The 27,024-nt window shown below is 35.6% G+C and overlaps 1 protein-coding gene across 1 annotated transcript in view; it reads right to left on the bottom strand.

Annotated features, from left to right (window-relative positions):
- Positions 1-932: 932 nt before the first annotated feature.
- UHRF2 (ubiquitin like with PHD and ring finger domains 2) overlaps positions 933-27,024 on the bottom strand; it is a 71,198-nt gene continuing 45,106 nt past the window's right edge. The window contains exons 5-16 of the mRNA XM_037494907.2: positions 25,079-25,188; positions 23,415-23,601; positions 18,162-18,285; positions 17,743-17,850; positions 14,033-14,137; positions 11,888-11,994; positions 8,429-8,591; positions 7,615-7,755; positions 5,818-5,914; positions 5,074-5,231; positions 2,926-3,024; positions 933-1,945 (exon numbers count right to left, since the gene is read on the bottom strand). Coding sequence (XP_037350804.1) covers positions 1,799-1,945; positions 2,926-3,024; positions 5,074-5,231; positions 5,818-5,914; positions 7,615-7,755; positions 8,429-8,591; positions 11,888-11,994; positions 14,033-14,137; positions 17,743-17,850; positions 18,162-18,285; positions 23,415-23,601; positions 25,079-25,188 — 1,546 coding nt within the window. The 3' untranslated portion in view covers positions 933-1,798. The remainder of the gene's footprint in view (positions 1,946-2,925; positions 3,025-5,073; positions 5,232-5,817; positions 5,915-7,614; positions 7,756-8,428; positions 8,592-11,887; positions 11,995-14,032; positions 14,138-17,742; positions 17,851-18,161; positions 18,286-23,414; positions 23,602-25,078; positions 25,189-27,024) is intronic.

Raw genomic sequence — 27,024 nt, forward strand, 5'->3', positions numbered from 1 at the left:
GTTACTATAAATAGCTGAGTTTCAGTGAAATAAGCCAGAAAGAAAAAGAAAAATACCGGATGATCTCACTCTAGCAGGAATTTAGAAAACCTAAATAAGTGACCAGGAAAAAGACTGATTATAATAAAGTAAAAATCAAAATCAACAAGCAATTATAAACCAGAGATATACTACAGGGGCAGAGGGGAGTGGAGGAGGGATTAGGGTGAAAATAAGGGGGGTGGGAATTGTATGGGGAATATAACCAAAATGAAAATGCATACATTGTGCAAAAATGAAAAATCATGTAAAAATATATAAAATAAAATTTAAAAAAAGCTGAGTTTTCCAGGTAGCTAAAATGTTCTCCTTTAAGTAATACAATTTTAAGAGTTGTAAACTTAATACTGCAGGAACCATGTGGGTAGAGTATGGCTGAAGTTTCGGCAGTTATTTAATGATTTATTTGTTTTGCTTATCTTTATGCTGTTTGTTGACGCATGAAGTGCACATAGTAAAAAGCACAAATTCTAAGTTTAGAGCTTAATATATATAACCATTACCAATCTCAAGATAAATAATTCTAGTATTTTCTCAATAGTTTCAGAGACTAGAATAATGTTCTATAATATCATGTCTGTTAAGTAAAAAGTACCACTGATTATGCTAAAATTGAACATGACTGAGTTGTTACGGAGAAAAAAAAATCATTAGGGTCTTATTTTGAGAATGCTTCCCAACTAGCTAAAAAAAAAATCAAATACAGGGAGAAATCTGTCTTTAGCTGCTTAAGATTTCATACTAGATCTCATTACCAAAAATCAATAGTAAAAATTGTATAAAATGTCTGTTTCAATAAAAACATACAATGAAATACTCTGGGAATGACTGATTCTTAAAAATACATACTATAAGACAGACAAATATTAAAAAAACTGAAGCAAGATGAGCTATTTTTCTGGTCATAAAATATTTATTAAGGTATACTTTAGGGAATATAGTGAATATAAAATTTAGGATCACAATTTTGAAGCAATTTCAATCCTCTCAAAAGTCAGCCCAGCCCTCAATGCTCTGCAGATGTAAAATCACTGGTGAGACTCACTAAAAGCAGTTTGACTAGTACAGAAGAGGCTTTTCATGAACATTTACAACTAGAGCATCTGAATACCTCTTTTAAGTGCAAAACCACACCACATTACACTAATGCAGCAACAATGCATTCATATTGTTCTCATTAGTCATTAGTAGTCAACTTGCATAAAACACCAGAAAAAAGCACAATGGAGTTCACAAAATGGGCTAAAAAACACACATTGCCATGGAAGAAGAGACATTAAAAAAAGTATGCACACTACAGAAGCTGCGTTCATTCCAAAGATCTCAAGTGTCATTTCCTTTTCTGTAAAATCAAATTAAATGAACCAGGCACAACTAATAATTGAGAGGCAGTGTGTAGCTAAAATTTCATTTAACTAATTATTCAATGATTTAAAAAATTCCCATAAATCTTTTCTGTCCTGAGGTAGTTGCAAAATAAATCATAACTTGGATATCAACTAGAGCTGAGGCTTTGACTTTTTACTCATTAAAACTAGTTGTTACTGGCAGGAACTACCTTTTGATATTTAAAAGACAGCTGAGAAATGGGCCTCTTACTACACACACAAGATGATGGCTACGTAGGAAAGAGGATTAGCTGCTTCAGAATGTGAGAGATATGGTCTGCCTTTGCTTCCATACTCCACCCATTCCACCCATTTTAGATTCTTTATTGTCCAAAAAGCCAACCAGGAGCAACATGGTAGAAGCAGAGAGATCATCGTCCTTTGCTGTAGCCAGGGAAGAATAGGTCAAGTAGAGTCTGCAGAATCTCATTGGGAATCATGATGTAATTCTGGCCAAGATCATGCCGGCAAGCAGGGCAGGAGAAAACTTGAGCCTTAAAAGAGCGCTGTAAACAATCCTAAAGTGGAGAAAAAAAAAAAAAAGATATCCACTTTCATCTGAAGATAAAGCATGTAGAAAAGTACTCAACAAGATATGCTTTTAAATTCCAATTAAAAACTTACTGTTTGGTAATAAGAGGGAAGATTTAAAATGAAATAGCCTATACACACAGCTTTAGTTCCACCTCCAGCACAAACCATGAGAGTTCAGGTAAATGACTTAACCTCTGTGCACTTTAATTTCCTCATCAAGTAAAAGGAGGGTGGGAGATTATTGTCTAGGTTGGACTTTAATCCTTTCCTAAGAGTACTAAAAAAAACCTTATATTCTCTTGCTTAAGACTATGTTACATATTCCATCCAATCATTTAACATACTATGTATCTTCCAAAAATATAGACTCAGAGTTATACAAAAAAATTTAAATGAAAATGTAAATCATGTAAAACATGATTTGTTTCCATTTTATAAAAGAAACTAAAAATCAGAAATTGGGTTAGGGTACACGGCCATCATCAAGCAGTAGCACAAGATTCCAATCTAAGTTTGACTAAAACTCAAATTTTTCTTTTATACTACACTGAAAACTCAATAATCAATTCCTCTGGACATGTTGCCAACATAATATATATTTTAGATTCCATTAAGTGCATAGAATGGTTTCAGTTTAATACATAATATTTGTAAGCTATAACTTAGTTTATATCTTTATAACTTAGAAAACATCAAATGATACCTGACTCTGCTCTTTTCCATTTCAACACCAACAATTCCCAACATGATAGAACACCATATACATCAACCATATATATCTGAATTACTATTTATAAAATTAAAACATAAATTTATCACCAAGATGTAAGTAAATGCTTCTTAATCAACAAGGTTCCATACCTATTCTGGTTTCATGGAAAAATGCTTCCTCACATCCTAAAAGATTTGGAGTTACACTAACTTTTAGTCTGATAATGGGAAATGAGAGTGGAATTCTACTTACTTTGCAGACATTGTGGAGACAATCTGTTGTTACAGGCTGGTAAACTAGCTCCTGGCAGCAAACACACATAAAAGATTGTTCCAATTTTTTCAGAAAATTCTAAAATAATATCAACGGGGAAGAAAAAGAATTAATATTCTATAGTATGCTAATAAAATTCTAATTAGAAAAAATTGCCAGTCATATTTAATATTTTTTAAATTAAGACATTAATTATTACTTATAATTAATACAGGATCTGGAGGGGCTCAGTATAGTGAGGAACTATAGGTGCCTTGGTCGTGGGCGTGTTACGGTAACACACATCTGAAGAGATGTGATCCTATAACTCTGAATTATATACAGCGTTGTAATCCAATATTACCTCAACAGAAATACAAAGACACAAACAGATGGAAGGCTATTCTGTGTCCATGGATAGGGAGAATTAGTATTGTTAAAATGGCCATCTTATTTAAAGAAATATACAGATTCAATGCAATACCTAACAAAATTCCAGTGACATTTTTTAAGGAAATAGAACAAATACTAAAATTCTTATGGGAACACAAAAGACCCCCAAACAGCTAAAGCAATGTTGAGAAAAAGAATACAAATGGAGGCATTCTGTTACTCAAATTCAAACTATACTATAAAGCCACATTTATTAAAGCAGTATGATACTGGAGTAAAAATAGACATATGGAAAAATGGAATAGAATCTTTATGCCACCAAACAAACTGACACATATATCAACAGTTAATTTATGACAAAGAAACCATACCCAACAATAGAGAAAGGGAAATCTCTTCAACAAGTGGTGCTGGGAAAACTGGACTACCACATATAAAAGAATGAAATTAGATCACTCTATCTCATACACAAAAATAAATTTAAAAATGGATCAAAGACTTGGCTGTAAAACCTGAAGCCATAAAATACATAGAGGAAAACAGGCAATACATTCCAAGACATTGGCCTTAGAGACTCAATGCTAATGGCAAGGGAAATGAAAGCAAAAATAACAAATAGGATTATATCAAATTAAAGTTTCTACAAAATGAAAGAAAATATCAGAATGAAGAGACAGGCTATTAAACAGGAAAAGATATAATATCCATCAGGGGGTTAGTACCCAAAATATGTAAAGAAATCAAATCCAATAAAAAAATGGGAGAAAATTCTCAATAAAACTTTTTCAAAGAGAACATACAGCTAGCAAGAGACACAAGTAAAAAAATGCTCATCACCACTTACTATTAGAAAGATACAGATCAAAACCATGAGATATCATCTTACACCTGTGAGAATGTCTTATATCAAAAAAATTTAAAAGCAAGTATTGGTGAGGGTGCAAAGAAAAAGGAACCCTTGGACACTGTTGGTGGAATGTAAACTGCAGCAACCATTTTGGAAAACAGTATGGAGTTCCCTCAAAAAACTGAAAATAGAACTATCATATAATCTAGCAATCCCTCTTCTGAGTATCCAAAGAACATGAAATTATTGACTTGAAGAGATACATATACTCCTATGTCTCGTGCAGTATTTTTCAAAACTAAGATATGGAAACAACTTAATCGTCCCATATATAAATGACTGGATAAAGAAGATGTGGTATATATACACAATGGAATGCTATTCAGCTAGATAAAACATGAAATTTTTCTATTTGCAACAAAATGTGATGAACTTGAGCAGATTATGCTATGTGAAGTAATTCAGAAGGAGGAAAACAAATATTGGATGATTGTCCTCATCTATGGAGTATAAGGAAACAAAGCAAATTAACAGATTAAACAAAAATAATTAGTTAACTAGTGGATTTAACATCGGTATTGAAGTCATTAGAGAGGAGTAGGGTGAAGGGTAAGAGCAAAGAATGTAACGCATAATGGTGTTTTAAAAAGGAAAAAAAATTATGATAGTAACAGAAACTTGGCAATAATAAAAGGGCCATTAAAAAAGAAAAAAACACATAAGAGATCTAAAATCAACATTATAACATTTTATATACTTCCTCAATTGATTTCTGAAAGGTGGTGGCACTGGACAATGGATAAAAAGTAAATTTTGACTGACTTGTGAAAATAACGCTTTAAAGGGAAATTATTTTTCATTATTTGTTAATATAGAACATTCTTACTAAAAAAAAAATCTGTACATACTGGTCCTTCCACAAGAGATGCAAGTACTTCATCCCATAGCTTCTGGTTTTGATGATCTTCCTTGATTAAGTTTTGTTGTTGAGGAGTTAGTTGGAAAGCTTCAACAGCTTCCGATGAATCTGATGCTTTGAACACTTTGGAGGCACTTGGACAATCATCTAGATTTATTTAAAAATACATCAGCAGGGCCTCCCTGGTGGCACAGTGGGTTGAGCACAGCACTGTGAAGCCGCAGCCTTTGCAGCGCTGGTTCGATTCCCGCTGACCAGTGAGAAATCCACATGGCGCGGCAGACCTCTCCTGCCTCACCCGCTGCTCCCCTCAGCAGTGTATTTTGGTCTGTCTGCCTGTTCTGCTCCCTGCTCTGTCTCTGGCGAATCCTCTTACCCTCCCCCGCTTCTAGCCTGTACCCCAGTTCTTGTATAAATAAATAAATCTTAAACAAACAAATAAATAAGAATACATCAGTAGACTTACAAGAGATTCTAAGTAGAACTATGAAACAAAAGCATTGACTGGTTTAGCATGAATATAATCTGCTAAAGCAGCAACTGATTCACCCTGAGTGTAGGATACTATTTGTTATTTTGACTCTGACACTTAAAATACAAAAAAAGTCATTCCCCTCTCCCTAGGAAAAAACCTTTGACTTTACATTTACTTTCTTATGAATTTCAATTTATTCTCCAAACATTTTATTAGAAACTATGTTATCAAAATTTATGTTCTGTAACCATTACTTACCATCTATATTTGACCTTTTGGAGACTCCACTGGTCTGTTTCTTTGACTGTCCTTTAGCCTTCTTCCCTTCCTTATCTGAAGGGTAACCTACTGGATACTGAGGGAGAAAAAAAGCACAATGTAGACTTAAGGTTCACAGAGATGTGGATGGGTTCTAGATCTTGGTGATAAATTTTTAATGGGGAGGGTGGGGAAGAGTCTTTATTTTCCCTGAACTGAAAGACAATATAAAGGAAACAGATATTTAAAGAAATAAAACTTAAAAAATCTTAAGTTCAGTATAAAACCATGTGGTTTTGACTATTAAGATATTTCATTTTGTAATACAATGATCTTAGTTTCAGATCTAAGAGGGGGGTTAATAAGTTTTCAGGAGATGTGACTAGGTGGCTTGAAAGGTCTGAGGAAGAAAGGAAAGTACAATCTGGATAGGAAGGTAAATGAAGCCAACCACAGAGCACAATAGATGGTACCCACATATATGGGATTACACTAAATTGTGGACAATCTTAAAAACAAAAAACTCCAACAAAGCCAAATTAAGGGTCAAAATATTAAGGGTCAAATTTCTTATCTTCTAAAATTGGGGTGTGAAGCTTTTAGAAGAACTAAAGCAACTAAATTACTTAATTCCTTATCAGCCAAAGGGTAAACCTCAAGGAATAAATTCTACCTATTATCCTTGCATTTTACTGGCTACTTTTCCTTCTTTTTGGTGGGGGGCTGGGCATGTTTTGTGCTAGTATTCATATTTAAATCTCATTGTATTTCAGGCCTCATCAGTAATAGTACTAATTCATTATAGTAGATGGGCTTTTATGATTCTGCTCAGTTTTAAATCTACCTACATTGATCTGCTGAAAAGTAGATCTGAAAAAAAATCTTATGACAGTTGACTTTAATGGGCTTTAATATATTAAACTTTAAAAAGTATTTTGGGGGTTATTTTAGTAGTTGATGGGCATCATTTAAATAACTATGAGTTTAAAAAGAAAACAAAAAGACAGAAACAGACTTGCACTAGAAGACACACACTCACCTGCCTGGGTGGTCAGACACTTGCCCATAGTTCAGCCCCTACACATGCAGTGTGGGCAGAGCCAGGGGAAATGACAAAGCTGGCAGTCTTTACAGGAAGCACAGTTATGGGGAATGGAGGATGAACTGAACCATGCTCTGAAGTCAGTGTCAGGGATAAAGTTTAGCGTGTACAGTGGAGGGGGAATGCAGCCATACCATACAGTATATGCACACAAAACCAAGAAAGTCTTATGTGGGTTAATAGCTGATTATGGGCAAAGGAAAAAAAAAAATAAGGCAAAGCACTAAAGGTGGTGACAGGACAGGGAAGCAGCTTGAGGGGGAAGAGAGAAAAGGGGTGAGGAAAAGTGAGAAGGGTAGAAAGCAGACCACTCTTACAAGCCACCTCCCCCCCATTCCCTACCAGAGACACAACCCATGACCTCTAGAATAAACTTCCTTTTTCAAAGTCTCCGGTGCCTAAATTATATATATTCCTTTTCTTCATGCTTCAAGTCATTCCAAACAGAATTGAAAGCATTTTACTTTCATTGATAAGCCCAGCTTTTCCCAAGCACAACTTTTGGTCTTAGGCACCTAGTAGAATGCTACCTTTTTACTTTTGTCCTTCTATATACTTGCATGGTCTCATTCCTCACCCCTTATAGTCCACTGATCAATTGTTGTGGGTTATAGCCAGTGTTAAGGTACATAAGACTGTACAGAGGCGTATGTTTTTATGAAATGTACAAGTAGTGTAAACAAATGTAATCTAACCTGTAAACGTAGACATAATCTTCTTGACCGTTCTATTCCTTCTGAGGTCCAAGGAGCAGGTTCAACATCGTCTCTTCTTAAAAGGTAGCGCCAAACCAAGAATCCATGACTTGATGAAATCTCTGGCCAGTATTTCACCACCTAAATCATAATATTTCAGTACTACCTTGAGATTTAAAAATTTAGACTTACTCATATTGCCATATTAGTGGTTTAAGTAAACATGGTGGAACCAAAATGCAACTTCAAAAGATACTTGCTTTACTGTAAAAATAGTAAATAAATCAAGACTACTCACTAAAATATTGTTCTGAACATATTTCCCATGATTATGTTTATTAATGTTTCAGTAAGTACAGAATGCTACCCATTTGAAATAATGACAAGATTATGCTCATTAGTTAATGGAAATGTGCATAATGGACAAAATGTTGGTAGTAGATGCTTGTTTTAAACAAAGAACACTACCTATTTTAAAAATTATAATGTGTTCTGCTTTGAAAACTATTACAAATAAAATCATTCTGAAAGATATATAAGAATAAAAATATATAATGGCAAAGTTATTTAATGGTTTTATCAGAGAGAGTATATACTTGTATATGACCCTGCCCTTAGGGACTTCAAATAAGCCTTAAAAGTATACATGTTAAGAGCTCACTTGTGCATCTGCTACATTTCTAGAAAAAGTAGAAATACCAGTGAAAATGGCCTGTTTCCTCAAGCCCACCCACAGTAGAGCAGTTCCCTGTGGTAACCCTGTCTTGAAAGCCCAAGAAGAATGACTAACAAGATGTCATGCCAGATAGAGCACCTTATAAATGCCATCATATCTGTTGCCTTCTTCAGGAGCATATTTGCTGATCTTCCTCCCTTTAAAACTGCGTATCACTCTGACTGGCTTACCAGCTCTCCAATTCCGAGACTCTGCTCCAATTTTATCATCCAATGGAGCATCACAGTTTAGGGCCAACGCCCTAAAAAATAAAACAAAGTCTTTATACCAAGTAATCTTTCTTCAAGTATATAACGCATCATTAGCTCAATTAAAAGGTGAATTATGCCTTACCTGATGGTTAAGATTCTATGATTCTTTCCATATTATTCCAGATAATAGGATTATGCTTTCCCCCACCAGCAGAGAAGACAAATCAGTTTTCTGATGTCACCCCCAAGCCAGGGGATTGGTTCTCAGATAGCCTGTAGGGTTCTTCTGAAAGTAATAACATCTGTGCCACGTATAATAGAAAACAACTAGAAATACATGGAATTTTCTTTAAATAACGTTTGTTGAGGGGAGGGAGAAAGTTGGAAAACTAAAGCAAGTGATTTTGGTAAGTTATTTCTGATAAGGGAGTGAAGTAAAATGCTGGAATAATGTAGAAAGAAATCCAGAAAAATAAATTTGGCAGCAAGGTACAAATGACCTTCCTATGTCTACTTTGCACATTCCATACAACAGATACTCCTTAAAGTTTAGAAGATATTTAGAACAAGTTCAATATGAGAATATCCTTTAAAGACCTCCAGTGAAAAGATAAGTTTAAATAAAACTGAAGCATTCAAATGTCTGTGCTATATCATGACAATAAAGATTTTGGTTGATAAGATCACTACATTTTATTGATGATACATGAAGAAAGGGGAAACACTGAATTGGAAGCAGCACCTGATTTAGCTGAAGCTTCCTTAGTATATACTCTGTTAGTAGCAAGTAATCAGTAAGTTTAGTAGATGTTAGAAGACCTTTCTTGGCAGAACTTAATCCTGCCAAAAAAACCAAAAAAAAAAAAAAAAAAAAAAAAACCCACCACAACAACAAAAACAAAACACAAAAATCCCAACCCAACCTAGAATTTGTTTAAAATTAGTATTTTTTCCTCTAAGACACCTATTTCCTAAGTTAAGTGAAAAGAAACCACTGAGAACATATAAAGTTACATGCACACACACACACAATCTGATAAAATAAAATACAATACAAAATACTTCTGAATATAGATTCTTTCTTACAGGCTCAATTAAACTTAAATGACTAATCTATTGAAATCTCTTGATCAGTGTTATGTTGTTAAAGTAAATGAATTTAAGAAAGTGATTGTTAAAAAAAACATAGATGTAGTCAAAGAGTTAAGGTTTGCCAAGTTATCTTTTTTTATTTCAAAGGGAGAAGCATTGAAATTCTGGGGAGCAGAAGAAAATATAGCCATCACCTGTAGAGTTAATTTTACATCTTATTTATGGAACACCTATGAGATATATATATATGTTTATCTTCTTGAAGTGTTAGCATAAGGTTTAGTACTACCTTCCTATTAATGATTGGAATGCTTTGGTGCTCACAGGTACCTTTCAGTCATAACGACTGCTACCACTAACTGGCATTGTTAACTCACTTCTAGTTTCATGTAGTATGCAGGGAGTTCAAATATGTGAAGAGTCCAAGAGGATAAAATGAGTCAAAACAACAATAAGCCTTTCCCTTTCCCTACAGCTCAATGGGTTGCTTCTAAGTCCCCTGATAAGGATAGTCAGGTTACCTTGGTACTCTCTTCACTTTCATAAAGTGGAAAAGTTGAGAAGAAACAGGAACAAACTTCTTAAAAGCAAGAAATAGGTATCAGTATGTCTCAGAGAGGCAAACATGAATTGAACCATATACTAGTTAGGAAAGATTATGTCATGGGCTGGAGCTAAGGCCCTTTTACCTCAGTTTTCATGTTCATAAAACATACAGGTAGATTTGCCCAAGAGCTTGTTCCAATCACAAGGGTACTCACAGCTTAGTGTAAAAATTAACTAAATGGATGTTAGTCTCAGTAATGTCAATTCTAATGGTTTTGAGTTAATATTTCAATTTTACAATTTTCCTTTTAATATAAACATTTTTACTGCTTGTCAATTACTTTCTGACATGATTATAATAGATGGTAAACAGGGTGTGCCTATTAGAGTGCTCAATAGCTTGAAAAGAATCTACTCTGTACTTTATAAGAGCAAGTAGTAATCAGAGAAGTTTCATGCAGGCAAAATAATCTATTATTATTAGAAGGAAAATAAAAGTTTCAGATTTGACAGCTTGAAAAAACCCTTGTACAAATTCAAGATACATTTTCTTAGATGAAAACACATCCAAATACTTCTAACTTAAGATCATTTCTACTGAAGAGCTGCTTTCTTGTTACAAAAAGACTAGCTAAGGACAGGACTCCTGACTCAGGAATGTTTTCACCAGCAAATCTGACCTGTCTCCTCTGCTGGTTCAGTAAAATAATCCTACTGTCAGAAATAATATAGAAGGAAGACATAAAAACAGAGTCTATGTAACTTGGTATGCAACAAAGTCTTAAAATCATACTGGTATATTCTTTATTTCACATAGTAATAAATTAAGGGCACACTATTTAAAACTGATTTAGACTCAAGAAAGCAAAAAAAAAAAAAAAAAACTTTTACTCAATAATTCACAAAAACACTCTTAATGGATACAAAACTTCTCAACTTTATGAAATGATCACAAAAAATTATCAGTATGACCACGTTAAAATGTGATTGTTGCTATCTAATTGCTTTGGTTACTTAATTATTATTGGTATTGGCATGCATTCTTTTATGAAATAAAACACTTTAGGAGCTATAAAATTTTATGTTCCCATGAAAGCTGGAATGTCACTTAATACTTCTGTAGAATAAAGGTCAGTACAAGGTGGCTCTTTGGTAATGCCTTACAAGCATTTAGTCAGAAAAGGTCACTTTTGTAATGAAAAGAATGCTCTCTTTTATAACACTTAAAAGACGTCATATTATTATAAATCCTAAAATCACCGTGAGTGTAGTTCTGATTGAGTTATCTGGTGTTTTGTTTATACACATACATGTGACCTCTCAGACACAGGCATATTTCTAGAGTTACCTCTAGAAAGAAATTTGTCACTTTCAAAGATAAATCTGTTATGAGTAGAACATAACTTTAACCTAGGGGTAGTAAATAAGCCACCTAGTTCTCAATTTCACTTCTATTATGTAGATTCCTTTCTTTCAAAATTTTTAAATGCAAAGCACAGGTATTAAAACCAGGAATTATGCCATTTTAAAAATAATGATACAAAGAAGTAAGTCAGGATGCTTACAAACAGTTATATATTCAGTAATGGAATTTTAATTTTACTTCTTTAATTATTAACTTAAGATGTTCCTCTAGAGTCTAAGTTACAAGTTGTAGTCCTGTAATCAAAGGTCACATTTCAAATAGTCTTTACAAACTCAAGAATACCTGTTCATGTTTGTTAATGTTTGATCAGCCGATGGTGCACCAATTCTTTTATTACCAGCAAGATTTTTACCACCACTCCCAGTGTATGTGAATTCATCACCTCGGTCCTGCAGGAGAAGATTTTTAGCAGTAAGACACCTAAACCCAAGTATAATTTCACCAATTCTTGTTTTAGATTCAGAATATTTGGTTGGGGTGTTAGGGGTGTTGCCTTACCAAAAATAAGGGAAAATTTCAAATACAATATTGTATTTTTTCTATTTCACACATGGAGAAATTGAGGTTTAATGGAGTTAAATAATTTTGGCAATGTTTTACATACAACAAATGTCAGAGCCCAGACCAAATATAATTAGCTAGCTACAAAAAATAAATGTTAAAGAGATTCCATTTTCTGTTGGCTTATTTTCTTATAGAGCCTTATTAAAAAAATGCTACGTGTTGACTGTAATAAACTATATAACATCCTTGCATTCTATAAAATATTTATTTATTTATTTTAAAGATTTATTTTTTTATTTATACAAGCACTGGGGACAGTCAGAAGCGCAGGAGGGTGAGAGAATTCACCAGAGCCAGAGTGGAGAGCAGAACAGGCAGACTGATGAAGTACACTGCTGAGAGGAGCAGTGGGCGGCAAGAGAAGTCTGCGTGCCATGTGGGACCCTTGCCTGGCGGCCGGGGATCCAACTGGCACTGCAGAGGCTGCGGGCAGCTTTGCAACCCAGTGCTCAACCGCTGCACCACCGGGGAGGCCCTCTATAAAATATTTAAATATATAGCTTCAAAATATGCATGCTATAGGAATACTCAAAGGATTAGCCCGAATATTTCAATTTTAAATTTCTTTTTCTATGCTAATAATATATATACCAAATTTGCCTTTCAGAAAGAGGGCAAACTTTTCTACCTCTGAAGACATACTACATCTTGTGCTCTCCATAGCTACTCTAATTCATCATAACATACGATGGAAGCTAGGAAACAAAACAGACTAGGAGAAAATACCAGCAAATCACATATCCAATAAACAGAAAAAACAAACAAAACCCAATTAAAAGTGGGCAAAAGACTTGAAGAGATATACCCCAAAGAGGCTATATGTTTAGCAAATAAACAAATTAATCATGTCCAACATCATCAGTCACTGGGGAAATGTTAACTAAAACCACAATAAGGATCCTCCCTGGTAGCACAGGGGTTAAAGTCTCAGCGCCATCAACCTATCACCAGCAACTGCAGCATGAGTTCTATCCCCAGCCAGGGAGCTAACCCATATAGGGCAGCAGACCTCTTGTGTCTCACCTGCTGCTCCCCTGAGCAGTGTATCTCAGAAGATCTGCCTATTCTTCTTCCCACTCTGTCCCTGGTGACTCCTCTCACCCCCCAACCCTGCATCTCTGGCCTACACCCCAGCTCTTATATGCATAAATAAATAGATCTTAAAAAAAAAGAATTCCATAGAGAATGTGAGTATTTTCATTGCAATAATCAGTTACTACATATATATATAAATCAAACCAGTACACACAAAGACTGATGATTGATTTTGTAACTTATGTGCAACTAACCACTTGAATATTTCCTGAACAAAGCCTCCTGTAGTTCACTGAATGATCAAGATAGGTTTTTTCCCCCTGTTTTAAATTAAATTTAAAAGACTTTTTTTTTAAGATTTATTTATTTATTTATTTATACAAGAACTGGGGTACAGGCCAGATGCGTGGGAGGGTGACAGGATTCACCAGAGACAGAGCAGGGAACAGAACAGGCAGAATGACGAAATTCACTGCTGAGGGGAGCAGCAGGCGAGACAGGAGAGATTTGCCGTGCCATGTGGGACCCTCGCCGGCCAGCCAGGATCAACTGGCGCTGCAGAGGCTGCGGACAGCTTCACAACGTTGTGTTCAACCACCTGCGTCACCAGGGGTGGCCTAAGACTGTTTTTTTAAAGGTCACCATCTGACATGGTAAAATAAAGCTCTTTATAAAAATTTTTTATTGAAGTAACACTGGTTTATAACATTATATAAGTTTCATGTACACATCAACATCTGTATATATGACATTAAGTTCACCACTTAAAGTATAATGCCATCTGTCATCCAAACAAGTTCTAAGGAACAAGATTATATCAGGACTTACTACTTCATCTGCAAATCCACCAGCCAGGACAAGAGAATAAGCTCCGTCGTTACTTCGACCATGAATTCCACCAACATGGGGCCTATGGACACCTGCTTCGCTCACCTATAAAATAAATGAGAATCTTAAAATATGGTTGAAATCTTGGTTAAGTTAAATTTACAATATGCTTTAATATATATTCTTGAACCTTAAAGCCTCCACCTAAAATCTGAATGTTACCCAGAGTTCTGTTTTGTTCTCTGACTTTAATTCTTCCCAAGTATATATCCCTAGGTACTGAGCTGATCATTCTTCAAACTGCTCAGACTTAGAACTCTGATTTTCAAAATTACTATGATATAACCATCATATATTTATTGATAAATTTAGCTCAAATGAGGTAAAAAGGAGTTTACTTTCAGGAATCCAGATCTCTTCCTTCTTATTTTTACATTTGATTATGGCAATGTTCCCTAGCCAGGTCAGAAATGCAATAATCATATTAGTGTCATTCTTCTCTTTTACTCTTTAAACCCATTTGGTCACAATATACTGCTGATTTGATTTCCCAAGTCTCTCACTACCATTTATTTTAATATTTTTTACTAATGTTGGTATACAATATTGTATATTTAAGGAGTACAGGTTCACACCTCTCTGAATGCAAGTGACCACACCATGCCCACCACCAAAACACCCATAATCCTCCTTGACAGTTTATTGGTCCATTGAGCTTACTCTATCCTTTGCTCTCTCCTCCAGCCAACTCTGGTTGCCTCAGTTCTGCAGTTAGATTCCAAAGGGTTGCAAAACCACCATTTCTACTTCTATTTTCACTGCTATAAACTTAGTTTGAGTCACAAATGTTTAAAATAGACCTCCTTTTCTCACTGCCTCTAATGTTCCTTTAAGCCTATTCTACCCATCAAAAACTCAGTGATGGTTTTAAGGGGGAAAAAAATCTGCTTTTAATGTGCAACTGCTTAAAATAAATTGTCTTACAGTATCAAGCTTAAATTAAGTATTACACATTACCCTCTCTCAATCTGGCTTCTGTCTACTTTCCTGTCTTATCTCCAGCTTCTCCTTCAAGGATCCTATACGTTTGAGCCAAATATGCCACCCTTTTCCTTAAGCTCATGCTAGTCTACTATTTTCTTTAAGATTTAATTTATTTATTTATGCATACAAGAGCTGGGGTGTAAGCCAGAAGTACAGGGCAGGGGGTAAGAGGATTCATTAGAGATAAAGTGGGGAACAGAACAGGCAGATTGACTTAAATACACTGCTGAGGGGAGTAGTGGGTGAGACAGGAGAGGTCTGCTGAGCCATGTGGGTCAGCTCCCCAAACAGGGATAGAACTTGTGCTGCAGTGGCTGCAGACAGCTTCATAGTACTGAGACTTAACCCTTTGTGTCACCAGGGAGGCCTGTATTCTACTATTTAAATGCCTCTGCTTTACCCCCCATCTTCAATTATGACTCATTGAAACAAGTGTCACTTATTTGGATTCTTGAGATTTCCTGAGAGAAGTTTTATAATTCATGTGTTTGTCATACATTTTTCTTAACAAAGAAACAAAAGCTGAAATCCAAGTCTGCATAGTAGGTTAGGGAAAGAGGCACATTAGAAACAAACAAGAAGCTGGTGAAAACAGAACTCAGATTTAGGCCTTGGAAATACCAGTACTTCACATATAGGATCACTTTAATTCCCAATCTCACCAACCCTTATAAAAATCCGAATATTCCCCACTTTCTAAATGGCAAGCGATTTTTCTAGTTACTCAGACCAACAATCTCAAAGTCATCTTAGACCACATTAAAAGGGTTTTTAGAGTTTGGAAATTAATTAGTTAAAGGTACAAAAAATAAATAAAAAATAAGGCAATTAGCTCATATAAAATACCACATGTATTTTCACTGTATAGATTTTTTTTTTAAAAGATTTATTTATCCACGCATACAAGAACTGGGGTACAGGCCAGAAGTGTGGGGGGTGGTGAGAGGATTCACTAGAGACAAAGTGAGGAGCAGAACAGGCAGAGCAACTGAAGTACACTGCTGAGGGGAGCAGCAGGCAAGCCAGGAGAGGTCTGCTGCACCATGCGGGTAGCTCCCTGGCCAGGGATTGAACTCATGCTGCAGTGGCAACCGATTAACTTCAAAGGTTGCATCCTAACCCTTGCGCCACCAGGGAGGCCCGTATAGATATTATTTTAATACACTGCATTTATAGAGCCAAAATCACACAATATAAACATCGACTAAATAAACATTTAGCCAAAATTACAATAAAACCTTTGCAAGAATGGGGGGACAAAATCTATTAAAGTAAATGTTAACCTTCCATAGAAGGAAGTTAATACAATTAAATTATGAAGATAGAAGCAATATAAACATGTCACGTAGAAATGAGGTAAATCCAGAAGAATTGACTATGTAACTCTGGGTATGTGTGTTACATTATTTAAAATAAAATTATAAATTTTATTAACATTCTAAACACCAAGGACACTTGATGTTTATTTAAAGTTCAGAATCCTGAGTGACTTTAATTGGAAACTGCTTAAACAAAGAGATTTTTTTATATTAAATTTTCCATAATAATAAAACTACCTTTCTAAACAAGCAATCAGACTGAATATAATAGAGTCTTCTTCAAGGTAAAAAGAGAAGTAATTTTATCCTTGGATTATATGGCACTCCCTTTGACCAATATCTATGTTAACATTCATTCAGGAAGAGAAACCCCAAAGAAAACAACTGAAATGAATTTTCTTGGTGTTCAGTGACATCAATGAGAACTCACCACATGACTTAAAAAAATTAATATTTTAGCCAGGTGGATGGGAATAAAATAAAAAGAGGGCCCAATGGCTTAGAATAAAGGACTATGGGTACTTTTAAGTAGGAGTAGTACGGTAACATATATTTAAACCTATGCCCCTAAATCAGGTACAGTGTTATAAACCAATTTTACCTCAATTAAAAAAAAAGATTAATGTTTTAATTTAATTTTTGAATTACTTCTACTGTGTTTAAATTTAAAAAAAAAAAATCTTTATTTATTTATTTATACAAGCACTGGAGCACAGGCCAGAGGCACAGGAGGGTGAGAGAATCCACCAGAGACAGAGTGGGGGACAGAACAGGCGGATCGACTGAAATATGCTGCTGAGGGGAGCAGAGGGCAAGACAGGAGAGGTCTGCCGCACCATGTGGGAATCTCCCCGGCTGACCGGGAATTGAACTGGCGCTGTGGAGGCTGTGGACAGCCTCAGAGCGCTGCACTCAACCCACTGTGCCACCGGGGAGGCCCTGTGTTTAAATTTTTGGCAAGAAAATTCTTTGGAAAGTTTAATATACTACTAATATTAACTACCATAATTAGTGGTGGGAATTTCATGGGGACTATAATCGAGATGAGATAGCATACATTGCACAAAATTGAAGTATGTTGTATATAAAATAAAAAAAGAAAAAAAACTACCATAATAATAACAGAAGAGTAAGTAAAACAGTGATGAAAAGGCAGAGTGATGCCTAATTCCATGATGACCGTTCCTCTGGATAGAGTCTACCCATACTACAGAAAATCTCATTCTAACAACTGAAGGCCATTTGATACTTCCTAAATTAGTCCATTTAATCAACAGACACTGATATTGTCATAATTTGAACTGTACCGACTTTCACCCTTTCAAGTAAGCCTATTTAAAAACATACCTGAACTCTAAATCTCCAAGTTGATCCTACAGGGATCCCAGGAATAGGTCCATAATGATTGGAAGGAACAATAGTACATTCTTTAGTGCGACCAACACAGGCCATTCCCTACAAGTCACAGAACAAGCTGCTTGAGAAATAAGTTGTGTAAAATCTTAAAGAAAGCTCTTAATTCTTACAAAATGGGAATAAAATAGAAACCCAACTATTTACATGCTAAACACATGACAATTTACATAGTCATATCAACTTATAATTAATAATTATGGCATAACAAGTTATGTCTAAATAAAATTATTTGCTATTATAGCTGATATTTAAATAACACCTATACCTTTGCTATTATGGGTACTACAACATTCTAACTTGAATTATAGTAACAAATTGTATAACTAGGAAGAAGAAACTTTCTTCTTTACCCTGCCCCAATCTCTCCGGCTTTCTGTACTTGCTGATGGCATTTTTGCTTTCTTTTTACTCATCTTGAGTCTTTCACCAGCCTTTACAACTTCACTGGAATCAGTTTTACAGGAAGGGCAATACCTTTAGAAAAAAAAAGGAAATTTGTTAATGCCATATTAAAGTCAGTAATAGATTAATGGCATTCCTAGCTTAAAACAAATTTTAAAATGTATTTCTTAGTGTATATTACAAAGCTCCTGTTGGCATTTACCTATTATTAAACTTTTCAAAAATATTTACAGGGTAGACTGACCAAAACAAAAATGTTGTCATTCTTTTAGAAAATTTAAGATTTTAATATAAATTCTCAAATTCAGTTCAAAAGTCAGACAAAGCTGTCTAATTCAAATGGCATGAACTGATCTTATCACTAACCCTGAGAATGGAAATCATTAAAAGTAGCAAGAATAGGTGATTCTTGACTGAAAACTAGATTATGCAACTGATATATCTCCCCATCTAAGCTGGCAATTAGAATTTTCAAAGTCAAAAATGTATAGTCTATTATATAACAATTTTACAGGATTTCAAGGATGTTTGTTTATATTTGCCTTATCCCTAGTTCAATTTTATTTATTTTTTAAAGATTTATTTATTAACACATATAAGCACTATGGTGCAGGCCAGAGGTGCAGGGGGTGAGAGGAAACACCAGAAACAGTGGATCTACTGAAATACACTGCTGAGGGAGCAGCAGGCAAGACAGAAGTCTGCTGTGCCTTGTAGGTTACATCTCTGGCCCGGGATCAAATTCATGTTGCAGTGGCTGGAGATAGCTTGATAGCCCTGTGTCTTTAACCTCTGTGCCACCAGGGAGGCCTACCCTAGCTCAATTTCATTTTTATAAATTTGTTTTGTCTTTTAGCCTATTTGTGGTTAGTTACCTTATTGTAGTTTGTATAACACTATATACTGTCTTAAGTAATTTTTAAAAAGCAAAGTATGTCTATAGAGTGAGATGTAATGAAAGCTTTGGAAAATATCCTAACAAAGACTGAATGGCCACTTCTCCCAATAATCTTCAGTTTGTCCATATTATCCATTTCACATGGCCAACAGAGCAAAGACAATACCCGTGCTCCTAATTAATTTTGACTGCCTAATTATAAGATCTTGATTTGTATTAAAAGAAAGAAATATGTAAATTCAGTCCTTGATACTGAGAAAAAGAAACAGTGAGATACATGTACAAACTCAAGACAAACCCACATATGCAGAACCAAATACTACCAAGTAAAATCCTTTCTGAGTAAGGCAAGCTTCCAAAATTAATTTTTTATAATCAACATTGTATTTACCTGATGTGCTGTCCTTTATAACTATGACTTTATCAAAGACCTTACAGTTAAAGAAACTATTTTTCTGATGAGAAATGGGTTCAGAAATTAAATATAAAGAACACATAATTTTGAGTAGAAAAGAATATTTAAGGTAAAGAAGTTCAGGTGAAGTAAAGGACTTCATATGAATATAGAGATATATTCCACAGAGTAAACAAAGACAGTCTTGTACATGCTAAAGTAATCCCTGTGATTCAGACCTCCATCAAGTTTGTTCAGAATCTCCTATATGCCAGTTGCTAATCTAGTGCTGAATCTAAATGTTTGTGATTAAAATGTTTGTATGCAATAGTTAAAGAAAATTAATAGATTCAATGAAAATTTCAGAAAGCATAAGTGTGCAAAGAAAATACATCAGAGTTTTGTGGTATTAAGAGTGGTTAGATGTGGTATGCATTTTTTATCTATCTATCTATCTATCTATCTATCTATCTATCTATCTATCTATCTATCTATCTATCTATCTATCTATCTATCTATCTATTCATTCATTCATTCCAGCACTGGGTACAGTCAGAAGCACGGGAAGGTGAGAGATTTCACCAGAGCCAGAGGGGAGAGCAGAGCAGACAGACTGACGAAACACACTGCTGAGGGGATAAGCGGACGGGCGGCAGGAGAGGTCTGCGCACCATGTGGGACCCTCGCCCAGCGGCTGGGGATTGAACCGGTGCTGCAGAGGCTGCGGGCAGCTTTGCAACCCAGCGCTCAATCGCTGTGCCACCGGGGAAGCCCTGATATGCATTTTTAGATAAAGATTCTGAGGAGGTATTCTAGCTGAGGCCAGGAGTCATCATTTGTAGAAGCTAGGGAATAAATTCCAGACAAAGAAACATTTAAGTGTAAAGGTCCTGAGGCATGAGAAAGAATGGTATACTTTGAGGAACAAAATGATAGATGAAGTTTATTAAATAAAATGATAGTAAAAAGCAATGAGATTAGGGCCTCCCTGGTGGTGCAACGGTTGAGGCTGGGTTGCGAAGCTGCCTGTGGCCTCTGCGGGGCCGGTTCGATCCCCGCTGCTCCCTGGCCTCCGGAGGAGGGTCCCACATGGCGCGCAGACCCCTCCCGCCCGCTGCTCCCCTCAGCAGTGTACTTTGGTCCTTCTGCCTGCTCTGCTCCCCGCTCTGGCTCTGGTGAATTCTCTCACCCTCCCGCGCTTCTGACTGTACCCAGTGCATGTATAAACAAACAAACAAATAAATAAAATTAAAAAAAAAAAATGCCTCTTAAAAAAAAAAAGCAATGAGATTAGAGAGTAGACAGGCTTTCAATTTTATTCTAAGTGGAGCAGGAAGACATTAGGGGTTTTTCAACAAGTGTGTAACCTGATTTAATACTTAGTAAGATCACAGGAGAAAGGATAATTTGCTCTCATACTGGATATAGATATGTGAGAACAGGCAAAGAGGTGATCAAAGTGAAATTTAGCTTTTCAGCCTGCAAGAGTGAATAAGATGATGATATTATTTAACAGAGATTGGAGGAGGAGCAGAATTTTAGGCGGGTGCTCATGGAAATGAAGGTCTTCATTTGAACTCTAAAATTTTGTGATTCCAGTAAGGTGAGCAGTTGAATTAAGGAATATAAAGCTCAGGGGATTAGGTTTCGAGATGTAAATTCAGAACTATTAGGTTGGTATTTAAAGTCACAATTGGATGAAGTTATCTAGGGAGAAGCAAGAAGAAAGAAGTGAGTAGTACTTTGGGAAACTGAAATCTGGTAGTTGAGAGAAAACCAACAAAAGATTAAGAAGGAAAGGTCAGTCAAGGAGGAAGAAAATTAAGTCATATGGTATCATACAATCTATAAAGCCAGCTATCAACTGAGCAGCACAATAACCAGTGGGCTTGGCAACATGGAATGTGTCTAATGAGAGTGACATAAATAGGGAGAATACGAGGAAAAGCAGACTGAAAGACTGAGTTATGGACGGGAGGAGAGAAATACAAATAAACAGTGGAGACAGCACTTGAGAAATTTTGCCATAAGAGCAGAGAAATATGATAGGCAGCTGGTGGGAGAAATGGGATCAAGAGAGGGCTGTGTGTACCCTTTGAAAACTCAAGAGTCTAGGATACTAATGAGAATAATCCAGTAACTTAAATGTAGGAGCAAAGTTTCTGAAAAGGCAAAAGGACATGTAACTGAGAGAGTAGGGAGAAGGGTCTACATTTTATAAAATAGGAAACAGATCCAAACAAACACAAGGTGAGAAAAATATAACAAGACTCGAGAAGCAATAGTTACTGGTGTTGGTAAAATTCAGGTCATAGTGGTTGTGAGTAAAAGGAAAAAAGTGTACCACTTCCCTTCTCCCACCCCTACAGCCTCTATTGTAATACAGAAACAACCTTCTCAACAAATGGGGAGAGATGAAAAGAATGGAGAACAACCCAGTCTTCACAATAATACCACCTATGCAATTGTGTATTAGTATTTGAGCATGTGATTAAAAAGTTCTTTTAACTTTAATAGGGCATATTTTTTCCAACCTCTTTTCTATTTTTTTGTAGTTAACATTACTCAATAGAGGTATAGATACTTTAGCATTTGACCTTGACACCTGGTTCTATTTATTTATTTAAAAAATATTTATTTATTTATGCATACAATAACTGGGGTATAGGCCAGAGGTGTGGGGGGTGAGAGGATTCACCAGACACAGAGTGGGGAACAGAACAGGAGGATCAACTGAAATACACTGCTGAGGAGAGCAGCGGGCGAGCCAGAAGAGGTCTAGTGCACCATGTGGGTTTCTCCCTGGCTAGGGATCGAACTCATGCTGCAGTGGCTGCGGACCGCTTCACAGGCTGCATCTTAACCCCTTGCTCCACAGGGAGGCCCCCTGGTTCTATTTATTAACCTCACAGGATTAAGACTATACATCTATATAAAGCACTTTGCTAATATATAGCATACATAACCACTCAATAACTACTAAGTACCATTATAGGACATAATAAGTACATCCAAAATAACCAGGTGATAGAGGGGACCCATCCATAAAGCTAACCAAATGAAGTCATCTTTAAGTGAAAACCTGAAGGACAGATATCATCCTAAAGTTATGCAAAAAGGGAAATGTTCCCGAGAGTATTTACATTTCTGTCAACTGTAATACCTCACAGGAGAGAAAGAACATGATTTATTTAAGGAATTGAAAAATACTTAATTTGCCTTGAGTGTAGACTATTTGGAGAGATGGAAGAGGAAAGTGGTAAGAGATACTGCTAGACAAAAAATAAAAAATATTGTGCTGGGTCCTGTAAGGTAACATAAAACCTTTGAAGTAAAGAAGTAACATAATCAAATTTGCGTAAGAACACAGATTCTGTATGGGAGAAGTGACTAGAGGGACTACAAAATGGAATTTGAGATCATATCAGAAACTGCTGTAATAATCAAATAAAGGCATCAAAATCAAGTAACCACAGGCTATAAAATTTTAAGAACTTTAATGCACAATATTTGTTAAAGTTGTTTGGATCTAAAAACACTATGTATTTTTAGAAATCTATTTCTGAGGCCTGGTGGCCTAGGGGCTAAGTCTCAGTACTATCACCGCTGCGGCCTAAGTTTGATCCCCAGCCAGGGAGCTAACACACAATATGGTGTAGCAGACCTCTCCTGTCTTGCCTGCCGCTCCCCTTAGCAGTGTATTTCAGTATATCTGCCCATTCTGCTCCCTACTCTGTCTCTGGTGAATCCTCTCACCCCCTACACCTCTGGCCTAACCCCCAGTTCTTTTATGCAGAAATAAATAAATAATTCATAAAGAAAAAATAAAACTTACTTCTGGTAATTCAAGTACATATTTTATATTCAATTCTTAAGACGGTAACAACAAAAAGCTCCTGATAGTCATACCAGTATTCCTCTTCAGGGATCTTGTCCAATGGTGGATTCAGGCAGTAAATATGATAAGCCATATTACATTCATCACACAGAAGCTGCATGTTGGGTTCCTGTTTTCCACCACATATATGACAAGAGCAAGAATGACATTGCTTGTCTGGGTCTCCACCACAAGAGTCACATTCAGGGTCATTTTTCCCTTTTAAGAACAAAATTATAGAAAGCCAGTCTTAAAATCATTTTTGTATCCACAGATCTTATAAAGAAATGAAAACAATCACTGAAGTCAGTAGCCCTTTATTTCCCCCCTCTAATTTGTCAGATACTGTTCCTCATATACCATAGTGATTTCAGTACTAACTTTCTGAGTGATTACTGCCTAGTTCTTGCTAACAAAAAAACTTTGTTCCAATTTGACTAAGGTACTTGACAGCATGTAAGTAATGGAAATATAATAGACCTAAAATGTCAAAGACTGATGTTTAGGTTTTTGGTTTGGAGAATGATGTGATCAGTGATAGTCTGGCTATAGCTCTGAAATAGTTTCTTCACACATGAGCTTAAAAGTGAAGCTATAATGTGATGAGCATTGGGCAAAAGAGAAAATAACAAATAAATGCAGATATACTGAGAGTGGGAGAGAACAGAATGACACAAGAAAAACCTAGTCAATTTTGTTTTTCTACTGTGGTTTACTGACAGCTCCTAAGCCACATAAACTAGGTTTACTTATCAACTTACCTTTATTTCTAGGATCTAACCATACAAGTAATCACATAAAGTGGGCCCTTAATTCAAATATAGATATATTAGCACTGATGCCCCAGAAAATGAGAATGGCCACACTGGTAACATGGAAATCTATTTACTGATTTGTTAAAGGCTTTGTCATATCCTAATCTGTACAACTGTGGTAAGAGGTTTGGCAGAGTTTTATAATCTTCAGTATTTATTTTCAGAATACATTAGATTGACACATGGCATATAATCAATGGATTATTCTCTGCAAAAAATTCAGAACTAAGAGTAAAATAATGTAATTCGTTTGGAAAGATAGCAATAAAAAGATGAATGAAAAAAAAATCACCAAGAATCTAGCCCTGTTAGATTAGCTCTGTTACCAATTAGCTGCATGCTATTAAGCAAGTAAAATGTGTACAATGAAGAGGCAAGGGCTACATGCTAACATTCTTATGATCAGATAAACTTTATTTGTTACCTCCCCAAAATTCAAGGCCCCATCAGCAATATTATTTTGACTCGATGGTATAAAAATAAGTCATATTATTAAACATTAATTTTATTAAGGTCACAAAATTATTGAAATGGGTCTTTTATTTGGACAGAACCTGTAACAGGAAATAGCATGAAAATGGCAATAAAACACCAAGATGAGAAAATACATCTTTGAAAACAAATGTTATCATCTGAGAAAAATCCATTAAACAAAAAAGATCTTAGATCAAAGCTGCTGTCTTGAAAATAAATTTGCATGGTGTACAGTTTCACACTTTTTCAAAAGTTAATCTCCGGTCAGTTAAAATGCAAATCATGTGCAATATATATATATATACACATATATATATGCAATATATATATATATATACACACACACAATATATATATATATACACACACACACACACAGTCTCTAAGTTTATAAGAAATATACATACTTAAAAACTTTCCATCGGCCACTGAAAGAGGATGGGCTCCCGGTTTCTCGATCTTGAAGATTTCATTTACAAATGTTATTTGGCAGTCATTTAATTTTCCTTCTGAACCCCTGTTTGAAAAAGGAAGAAAGGTCAATGTCTGCCAGAGAAATCTAAACCATGCAGCTAATAATTAAAAGTCAGTTTGGAAATTCCCTGAACATTGTCTTTAAATTCGGAATATAGTTATTCCAATAACAGGAAAAGTTCAATAGTGATTAGGTAATAGTACAAGGTAAGTGTAACTTTAGTGCAGTATTAGGAAAAAAATTTTGAGACTTTTGATTGTCTGGTAAGAAGATAGTTAAATAATTTAAATTACATTTAAAGAGAACAAAATGATACTGTCAATTAAAAGGAAAAACAAACATATTTCCAATAAATATAGTAAGTTTCTGGGTGCAAAATAACTTTTATTGAAAAACCTCTCAAATACTAAGCCCTATTTTTCATGGAAACAATTTATACCTGTGGCATTATGCTTCTAAGTGCCTTTCTATTATTATGGATTTGCATATTTGTCCTTTTAATCTGTCAACTTTGGATTTTTATATATATATATATATATATATATATATATTTAAGATTTATTTATTTATTTATACAAGCACTGGGTACAGTCAGAAGTGCAGGAGGATAAGAGAATTCACCAGAGCCAGAGCGGGGAACAGATCAGGCAGAATGACAAAGAAATACACTGCTGAAGGGAGCAGCAGGCGGCAGGAGAGGTCTGTGGCGCCATGTGGGACCCTCACCGGTGGCCATGGATCAAACTGGCGCTGCAGAGGCTGTGGGCAGCTTCACAGCCCAGCGCTCAATTGCTGCACCACCAGGGAAGGCCCTGGATTTATATTTTTGATGCTGTTATTGGAGGCATACAGATTTAGGATTCTTAAATCTTTTAATGAAACGTCTATATCTTTAATAATGCATTCTGAATCAAAAATGTGCCTTTGTTTTTTTGGTTTAGCATTTGCTTGATATTTCTATTCTTTCATCTTTTCTTTGAAAGTTTTTAAGGTTATATATACACCAAAACAGACATGCATAGAAGTATATACTTCAACCAATTACAAGGTACACATTCTTGTAATCACCAACCATGACAAAAGATAGGGCTGTCAATTATCTCTGAAGACTATGACATCCTCCCTTTCAATCACAAACCCTTCTCTTCCTCCCAAGAGTTACATTATGTTAATTTTCCTTCAGTTTTACCACCTGTTTATCATCCTAAACATATGGTAATTCTGCCATGTTTTAAAGACTCTCTAAATTCCCATTTTATCTTTCTTCCTTGCAATTTGTTGGGGAAAAAAAACAACAACAAAACCCTCATTATTTGTCCTATAGTTTCCCCACAGTCTTGATATTGATACCTGCATTCCCAAAGTATGTTTAAATGGTTTTTTTCTGTCATCTGTATTTCCAGTAATTTAGTAGTTGGATGTGGAGCAAAGGTGAAGAAATCTTGATTTGGCATCTGTGTTTCTAATTAAAATTTTACTGGACTGTAGCAGCTCTTAGTCATTTATGTATTGGCTATGGCTACTTTTGTGCTACAAAGGCAGAGTTGTAGAACTGTGACAGACCACCTGAGCCCCAAAGTTTAAAAAAAAAAAATTACTGTCTAGGGGCCTCCCTGGTGGCACAAGGGGTTAAGCACTGCACTGTGAAGCAATCCACAGGCTCTGCAATAGGAGTTCGATCCCTGGTCGGCCAGGGAGAAACCCACATGGCACAGCAGACCTCTCCTGTCTAGCCTGCTGCTCCCCTCAGAAGTGTATTTCGGTCAGTCTGCCTGTTCTGTTCCCCACTCTGTCTCTGGTGAGTCCTCTCACCCCCTGCATCTCTGGCTTGTACCCCAGCTCTTGTCTGAATAAATAAATAAATCTTAAAAAAAAAAT

The sequence above is a fragment of the Talpa occidentalis genome, unplaced genomic scaffold, assembly GCF_014898055.3.
Source record: "Talpa occidentalis isolate TD23 unplaced genomic scaffold, MPIMG_talOcc4v2.1 talOcc4.7, whole genome shotgun sequence".
NCBI classification, from domain to species: Eukaryota; Metazoa; Chordata; class Mammalia; order Eulipotyphla; family Talpidae; genus Talpa; species Talpa occidentalis.